The sequence below is a fragment of the Sinocyclocheilus grahami genome, unplaced genomic scaffold, assembly GCF_001515645.1.
Source record: "Sinocyclocheilus grahami isolate Dianchi unplaced genomic scaffold, SAMN03320097.WGS_v1.1 scaffold68.1, whole genome shotgun sequence".
In the NCBI taxonomy this organism is placed as follows: Eukaryota; Metazoa; Chordata; class Actinopteri; order Cypriniformes; family Cyprinidae; genus Sinocyclocheilus; species Sinocyclocheilus grahami.
In genome coordinates this window covers 1,257,210-1,266,586 of record NW_015505247.1, presented here as the reverse complement: position 1 = coordinate 1,266,586, position 9,377 = coordinate 1,257,210, and the positions used below count along the sequence as shown (strand labels likewise).

At 36.8% G+C, this 9,377-nt stretch overlaps 1 protein-coding gene across 1 annotated transcript; it reads left to right on the top strand.

The window, feature by feature from the left end:
* The first annotated feature begins 6,913 nt into the window (after positions 1-6,913).
* On the top strand, positions 6,914-8,390 carry LOC107585279 (proline-rich receptor-like protein kinase PERK2). The gene is made up of 3 exons (XM_016272225.1): positions 6,914-7,324; positions 7,523-8,017; positions 8,370-8,390. Exons 1-3 carry the CDS (start codon positions 7,232-7,234, stop codon positions 8,388-8,390), a joined length of 609 nt encoding a protein of 202 aa, XP_016127711.1. The 5' UTR covers positions 6,914-7,231.
* Positions 8,391-9,377: the final 987 nt, after the last annotated feature.

Sequence of the window (9,377 nt, the reverse complement as noted above, 5' to 3'; positions counted from 1 at the left end):
ATATATATATATATATATATATATATATATATATAAATATATATTGCAAAATATGCATATGCAAGAAAATAACCTTTTTTTCTCCCTACATTGCTACACTATTGACAATAGATGATGGTACGGAGCCCCTAAGGGGACACGGTGATGGAAAAAACAATTAGATGGGAAAATTAAAAGAAATTGTATTTCAATGCTTTTGCATTTTCTTGCAAAAGTATTTTGTGCTCTCGCAAAATATTTGCGTTCCCTGAGAAACTTTGCGTTCACTTGCAAAAGCACTCCCACCTCATATTATTTCCATCACAAAAGTTTTGCGAGAGAACACGAAAGCATTGAACATTATATTATGTGTTATAACATTGTGTTATGTTAAATATCAAACATTGTATTATATTGAATATTTAAAAAAATTGTGTCTACTTGTTAATGAGGGATTTGTGGACACATCAATGTTTTTAGATTTGTTATAGTTATAGTTTTAGATTAGTTAAAGTTAAAGCTAAAGTTAGTTAATAAGTTTTTATTTTGAAGTTCAAGATCAAATTAGATCCCTGTTGGAGGGGGGGGGGGCATCTTACCCCTTTTTAAATTTCAGGTAGGCTCCGCCCACAAAAACCGTCATCCCTGTTTCGGATCTGTAAGACTATCCCACTCTCTAACGTCAATTTCGTTGAATAACAGTGCTTATCGCTGGGTGGCAAGCTCTTGTAATATGCGGAGAACATTTTGACATCTAATCAATATAATTTATAATCTTTTTAAACTGAACTATTTTGTACCCTATCCGTGAAATTCTCTAGCTGTAAAGGCTATCTCTCCCGGGTTTTCTGCACCCATGATGCGCGCGCATCCCGAATGTTTACAAACCTATAATTGGTCTATAGATTCACATACTTTTGCCACTGGATAATTTTCCTCATTTGTTTGATTAGGTTCTCTTCGTCTACTTTCAGGACTTGTGTAAAAATCTGATGATGTTTTGGGTCATATTTATACAGAAATAAAGAAAATTCTAAAGGATTCACAAACTTTCAAGCAGCACTGTACCGTGAATATATATATATAATAGTTATAGTTTTAGATTAGTTAAAGTTAAAGCTAAAGTTAGTTAATAAGTTTTTATTTTGAAGTTCAAGATCAAATTAGATCCCCGTTGGAGGGGGGGGGGGCATCTTACCCCTTTTTAAAAAATTTTTAAATTTTGTGCAATAACAATTAAATCAGCAAATGTTTCTATTTATTTCCTATAATAGCACATTGGTGAATGCATTATCATCCTGCAAATGCTAAACGTATATCTAAATATTTAAAAGTAAATCCAAATTGTTCTTAAGGGGGCATCTTCCCCTATCTGTGTCAATGATATCATCTATATTTTGTTGTTCCATGAAAGAGCAAAGGCCATAAGGCATCACTAGATGGTTTTCTAAAGAACTAGAGAGTGAAAAGTTCTTTCATGTGACCTCAGTCTGTAAAACCTTTTTTGATTTCAACTGGAACATTGAAGCATGTGTCTATGAGTGGAATGAGAGTAAAATCTCCCAAGATCTCCAACAGAGCTGAACATGCTCTTTAAAGAATATTTGTATATTTGGGAGCATGTGACTGAAGGTTTTGCATTGCTAGAGGGCTGTGAGAAGGTGACACCCCCAGCATATGATCCTGAAAGCCCGTGACGGCTTCTGCATCACCCCCTCCATCCCCTGACTGACATCCGCCCGTCATAAACCCCTGCCCCACTGCTGCAAGTAGCCAGGGGCTGCGCAAACAAAGAAGTCCTGCAACGAATGGATGGATGAGTGGACGGATGAACTGGAGGCCAGTGCACAGACAGATACAGAGACAGACAGAGCACCAAAGGGCAGGTGGCTTAGCAGACAGCTGTCCACTGTCGTGGCCAAGTCACTCAACTCAGGGGTCAAGAGATCTTTGTGACAAATATAAGAGTACGGATGGAAGGAATGAAAAAGATGAGGGCTGATAAGGTTTGAGACGTCCCTTAGGAGAGGTTGATGGAGTGAGGAGAGTCCGTGACAGATGAGTGAGGCAGTTTGGATCAAGAAAGCTAGTCCAGACCCTCAATCTAATGTGATTCTTGCCACGAGAGCGATATGAGGATGCGGAAATGAAGGGCTGAGGGAGAGATATAATAGAGAGAGGGGGTGCAAAATGGGAGAGATGAGAAACTGAATATGAGTACATGACTTCTGACATACAGGAGCAGACAGGAGTCAAGATGCCGAAATGAAGGCTTCTGGAGAAATCGACCATGACCTTGTTCACATTACACACAAATATAATTTGGTTTTTAAATACCATATTTTGGACTGATTCATTTTACAAGTGATGAAACCAAATCCATTTGTTCTGACAGCATAATTAATATCTTCTATACCTACATTTATAGCTGAAATAATGATTTAGATGTGCTATACGTGATTTTATACGAAGGATATCACTGAATTAGGTTTTCTGAAATATCAAACCTATTTTTGTGACTGCTTTCTGTAAGGTTATGTGTTTAGCCAATCAGAAAACTTGGTGCTTTCTGTCTGTCAATCATATTGTGAGATCACAGTGGAGTCTGTGTATGGGAGCGTTATCTAAAATTAAAACAGAAAACATAAATAAAACTATTTAAATATTAATAAAAATGACTATTATAGTATCTCGATACTAAAATGTCCATGCATGGCGCATCACATTCTATTTTATAAAAATCATTTTGTTACTTCTTATTTATGTTAACAATAATATACATAAGGATGTTCTGTGATACAGTTCTGTAATTAAGTGAATGTTTATTTAAATATGTTATTGTCATGTGTGATATCCTGATGGTGTTTTGTTTTTGTTTGCATGACACTGTCCACCATCTATATACGAGTATGGGCTATGTTTTATGAACAGATGACTTATAATGAAATCTGATTCATCGTGTGGCTTTCTGTTTTATCCCCTGTATTATCATGATCGTTATCAGTACATTTTAACTTAGAAAGCATAGTTGGTAGTTTAAGTGGTGTATTATATCACTTAATAAACTTAATATTTATGGTTATAGGTTGTAAATTAAAAGACACCAATGGCAATGACAGGTGCTGGTTTTTTACTTTACATTTCACATTATATATATATATATATGTATATGTGTGTGTGTATAAAGCAAATGCTGTGTAATTATCATTACAAATAATTTTGATAAATATATGTTCATATTTATTTTAAATATTCATTTTGAAATATGATCAGAAAATTCAGTCTGAATAACACTTTTAAAACTGATGAAAATATTTTTTGATTTTAAAGGTTCAGCTAGATATGACTCCATTAACCCCTGCTGTTAGATGCCATAACTACACACTCTCAGAATATGTCTCCATTCTCCAATACATGTATTCTGACAGTTCTTTCACCATATCCATCACTAATATTTGACTTTTGATGGCTTTTAAAAACATGGACATATTTTTCATGTTTAATTCCTGTCAATCACAGTTCACGATAGTTGAACTAGCGAAGGACTTTCTTGTGATGCTGCCATCAGCCAAGCAGTGTTATCATGATATCACTGAAATGAATAGGAAAGGATAGCATTCTCCAGGTATTATAGACCTCTTTGGTTCAGAGCACAAAAACTGAACAGATCTTAGTTGGAAATACCCAACAAAACGGTCTGTGGCACATGGACACATTTGAGTCAAACAATACACACAACCTCATTCTCTGATTTTCCCTCTGACTATCACTCAAAGTTAAAATACCATTCAAAAATAAAAGTAAAGAAATAAAAATCATGATAATAAAAAAAAGAGAACATGATCCTCTCACACCCCAGTCAAAAGACCCGGGGACTCGTGTTGGTGATGTGCAGGAAGGTAGCAGCATCATGACAGTGATCTCTCTCCCTCAGGACACATAGACTCTAACTGATAAGTGCCAGGGAGCAGGGGGAACCTATTCCGTTAAGGGTGTCTTCAGCAGAGCGAGAGGCCATCCGGCATCCCCTCAGAGCTCAGGCCGGTAATCTAACTCGACACAGTTGACATTACACACTGACGCCAGTTATGGAGAGCATCTCAAACTAACTGCAAGAGAGGATGAGTGCTTTTAGGTGCCCTGACATCCTGTTACAAATGATTATGTTTGGATTATTAAACTGAGATCAGAAAAGTTTCAACAACTTAAGCAGACAGTAAGAAACATGAAACGTAGAATTCGTATTTCATTAACATTATCTGACAATGAGCAATTATTATTATTACAGTCTTGGATATGTCAATGATTTGCAGCAACATTAATTCTAATGCATTATATATATATATTTTGTGTGTGCAGTGTCAGATAAAAAAATACACACTCATATTTCTCACACTCTGATATCCATACCAATACACCCACAGAATTATAATTGCATAATTTTAATTCATTTTGCCATTTTTGTTTTTGTTTTTTGATGGGGGTTGGGGGGTAATATTTGTTCCATAGGTCGAATTTAAAATGGTGTTATCAGGTGGAAAATAGTCCCCTCGAATAAATATAAATATTGCAGTTTTCATGGGTTTAAAAGGGGGTATGTATGTGTGAAATAGATTTATGAAACAAAATAAGGGTGAAATATTACAATTCCAATAAAAATACACATTTTAACCAAATTTATGCTGTTTGCATTACCAAAATTATCAATAATAAAAATAAAATTAAAAAAAGTGAAAAAGACAAAAATGTCCCTAAGGATGCACAAGGGTTAAATAATATGAACATCTTTTGATTTTAATAATGTATTAGAAAACGTTTAAATTATTAGCAAAGATTAATAGATGCTTTAAGTATTTTCATTGTTAGTTCATGTTAACTAATGTAGTTAACTACTGTTAACAAATGGAGCCTTTTTGAAACCAAAAAGCAGCTTCAGATATAGATTTTTATTTATTTATTTTTAATGTGCACAAAAATCAATAATATCCCTTAATCTATCCCTTCAGTGAAATTACTTGCACTCAGTAAATTGTAAATGACTGATCTGTGTAACCTGCATTTATCTCATGTCAGCCATGGACAGCAGACGAGGAAGTAATGAAATGGGAAAGGGCATAATTTTTTAATGATTGAGGACAGAAGATATGATACTTCAGGCTGTAAAGTAGAGAGGAAAAGATCAGGTCAGATTGAAGTCTCCGCACCTACTCCTGTTGTTGTTATTACTGAGATGAAGGCAAGACGGATTTTCCAAACCCCCCTCTAAACACCATGCAAAAAAAGAGAGGAAATACAATGAGACATTTCCAAAATGTCATATGGCTTAAGGCTGCTTGGGTCAATAGACAGAAGAGTTGGGCTAAACCTCTCAGGAATGGGCTTTGACAAGATGGACGAGGAAAGAAGCAAAGGTGATGAAGACCACGCAGCCAAAGGAAGAAGGTCAGCACGTCTGTCTCGGTTTTCAGCACCTGGTGTCTAGTTCTTAGCACCCAATGTCATCAGTGTGTAAGTCCGGTAATGCCACAGGGCACATGAACGATTCAGCACAGGCTCTTCCAAAGCACATAAACCCTATATGTCAATAAAAACTATTAGTATTATAATTAAACATATCTTGAAACGTAACTTCTCTGGCTTCAAAAACCAAAAAGTTTTGTTAAGTCAGAAGCAGAGACAATTTATAATTAATAATTTATAATTCATAGTAATAATGTAATTATGTGTTCTTAGTCAAAAGTGTGGAAGCTTATGGAGGCATTTATTATTTTTATAAAAATTAAAATAGATTTTAGCTTTTTTTTCCCAGCAATTTTGAGCCTTTTTTTACATTTACTGTAAATATTTTACCAAATCTCAGCACTAAGAAGTATAAGAGTGAATCAAGTGTTCATACTACACCATGCTATTCCATTACATACTATAAAATATTTGAAAAATGATTTGAATTATTATAGGTTTAATTATTCATTATTTATAATTATTCTGTTTTTAATTATTTTTAATTATTTTTATTTTATTTTATTACATATGTTATATTCTAAGCTAATTCACTTGAAAATATGAAGTGAAAGCAATTTCTTTTTTATTGCAAATTTATCTTCTTGAACTTTACTAAGCAGTTTGCTCTTTAAGAATATCACATTTTTGAGTAATAACTTGGCTTGAATTTCCTAACCCAATCTCATGAAAAAAAGAAAAAGAAAAAATAAGTTGGTGATTATTTATGAATTATATGATTTGATTTAAATTAAAATGTATTATTTTTATTTTTAAATATATATATACAATGAAGCATGAAGGTACACCCCTAAACCAAACCCTCAGTGGCTCATAACTAGACACAAATGAGATCTTATGAATCAACCACCAATTTGTTAAAACATAAAATAATTATGAATTCCCATCAGAGCGTGTTGCATTTCTTCAAATGTTTGAATTCAGGGTTTACAGTCCAAGTCTATTAATTATTATATTGAACATCTGTTGAAATCCCTCTTGAGGTGTTGCAGGTTGAGATGTCAATATGACAATCGCATGCTGACGACTCCATGAAGATACGTTAAAGGGCAGCCGTACATTTTAGGGAGGCGTCTCTTTTCTCTCTGCTTCATGTCACTCTCAGGGTTTGCCTGGCTGTTGACACGCTGTTGCATATGCTTGACTGAGCACTTGCATCCTCCATTGCCTCGCTCATAATTGCTTCTTAGTAATCAACTCCATTACAGCATTATGTTAATGCAGGCTGTGAAATGTGAGGTGCTGTGATGACTGAGTGATGTGATGGAGCTAAATGTTTGTTAAACTGTGTGGGGATCAGGAATTTGCCTCCACATTACATAAGATGATGGGGTAAGATGTGTCACTTGGCAAGCTGTGTTGCTCCCTTGATCAGGAAAATTATGCATAATTTTTGTTACATTATCATATCTGTCACGTGTTTGTTTCTGTTTAGTTCCTGTCTGCCCTTATTTGGTTCAGTTCCTGTTCTCATTTAGTTAATCATCTTTCATTAGTTTCCACCTATGTTGTATTAATCATCTTATTAGTCCATCGTTTGGTTTTGTGTAAATAGCCCTGCCTTTCCTCAGTTTCTTTGTTCTGTTTCCGTCATGTAAAAAGGTTGTTTTCTCCTGGGTTTTCCCAAGTGGATTTATTAAAAGACTCTGTTTATTTGATATCTGCCTCCTTCGCACTCCTTCAAGCTCCTTCGCCTGGCAACCCGTGACAGAAGACAGGACCTACCAAGAAGATGAACTGGGCTGAAGACTTACTTTCCTCCATCCGGCAAGATGGTCGTCCTCTGGAGCGATATGTGGAAGAGTTTGTGGAATTCTCCCATCTGGTGAGTTGGAGTGATCGTATGCTCAATGTTTGTTTCTAGATGGGACTGGATTAGGGAGTTATTCGTTTCCTGTCTCCTGATCGTAGTTTGTCCTTCGATGAGTCCATTAATTTAATTCTCTGTCTTAATGGTTCTGATTATATTGTGGAAGAAGTTAAGAGAAATACGAACAGCCCTCATCCTGTCCCATCTCATAAGCAATTAAGCACTCCAACTCACCCCAAGCCTGCTACCAAAACCTCCACATACTTGAACATTGGGATCATCTCCTTCGCTCCAGAGGCAACTCCAGTTCCAGAATCCGCTCCAGTCTTCAGACCAGTAAAAGTGTCGGCGCCAGTGCGCCCTCCGGAGTCGGCTCCAGTACATGTCCCTGAACTTATGGATATGGCGCTCCCTCCAGAGTTCTTGGCCCCTATCCTCTCACCACTGTCAGCTCCAGCACCTGAGTTCGCTCCAGTGTCGGCTCCAGCCCCTAAGCCTTCTTCGTCTCCGCTGGTCCCATCCAGCTCTCCTTCGTCTCCTTCGTCTCCTTCATCTCCGCTGGTCCCGTCCAGCTCTCCTTCGTCTCCTTCGTCTCCTTCACCTCCGCTGGTCCCATCCAGCCCTCCTTCGTCTCCTGAGCCCCCTGTGTTAGCGAACTCCGCTCCTCCAGAGCCGGCTCCTCGAAAGCGCCCTCCAGAGCGCCCTCAAGTGCCCGCTCCTCGAAAGCACCCTCCAGAGCGCCCTCAAGTGCCTGCTCCTCCAGAGCGCCCCCCCCCAGGATTCCTAAAAAAAATTTGTGGGGGGGCACATACCCATAGCCGAGCCGGCTAAGGTCACGGAGGATCCGCCATGGCCTCCTGAGTCCCCTGGCCCGCCATATCCCCCTGGGCTGCCAGCCCCACCATGGCTTTACGAACTGTCTGCTCCGCCCTGGAGGCTTTTCTTGTCTCCGCCCTGTTCCTGTCCTGTGCCCGCCTCCCCTTCCCGATGTTACAGTTACGGTGCGGGACGCACCTTCCGGGAGGGGGGCGATATCTGTCACATGTTTGTTTCTGTTTAGTTCCTGTCTGACCTTATTTGATTCAGTTCCTGTTCTCATTTAGTTAATCATCATTCATTAATTTCCATCTGTGTTGCATTAATCATCTTATTAGTCCATCGTTTGGTTTTGTATAAATAGCCCTGCCTTTCCTCAGTTTCTTTGTCCTGTCTCCGTCATGTAAAGAGGTTGTTTTCTCCTGGTCCCAAGTGAACTCGAAGTTTATTTGATATCTGCCTCCTTCGTATTCCTTCAAACTCCTTCGCCTGGCAACCCATGACGCATACATTTACAGCCAGCCTGTATCCCCTGATTAAAGGTACTGTACAAACAACCCTACGCTAAATATCAAATCCTTGACAAAACTGGAAAGAAAACCTGGGATTGCAATAACCTGGAAACGGTTTATGTTGTTGCAAGATGTGATCTGACTAAGAAAAGATCTGACTTAAAAAGAGCGATTTGGACACAATCTCTCATGAACTTGTATAAACATGCCAAGGAGTAACAATTACATTTTTTCATCCATTTCTTACAAATTTTTTTTATATGAATTCAGAAAACCAGAAATATAGAACACATACTCATATACTACTTTAATGGTACATTTATGTACCAATGAGAAGACAACCGTTTTTCTAAAGTTATTGTTAGTATTCTTAATTTTGTGTTTTTGTAATTCTATTCATATTTATGTCTATAGTTTTATTTCAATGTTAATTTGAGTTATTTTAGTACAAGTTAAATTAAATGAAAATTAGATGTTGCCTTGGCAAGTTTGGCAAAGTACATTTTAAAGTTTAAGTAAAAAATTTTTGTATTTTTTTTTTTGTAAATTAAAGTTAAATAATATTTATAATAATAAATAAAAGGTAAAAATAATATATTTAATATACACATGAAACATTTTTTGATTATTTGACAAATGTAGTGTACATAAAATTACTTTGAATAGTTACTTCGAATAGCCACACATAAGAAGAGCTGTCTGACAGAGTTTTTCACAAATAAAACTGCCAAAAAGAAAAA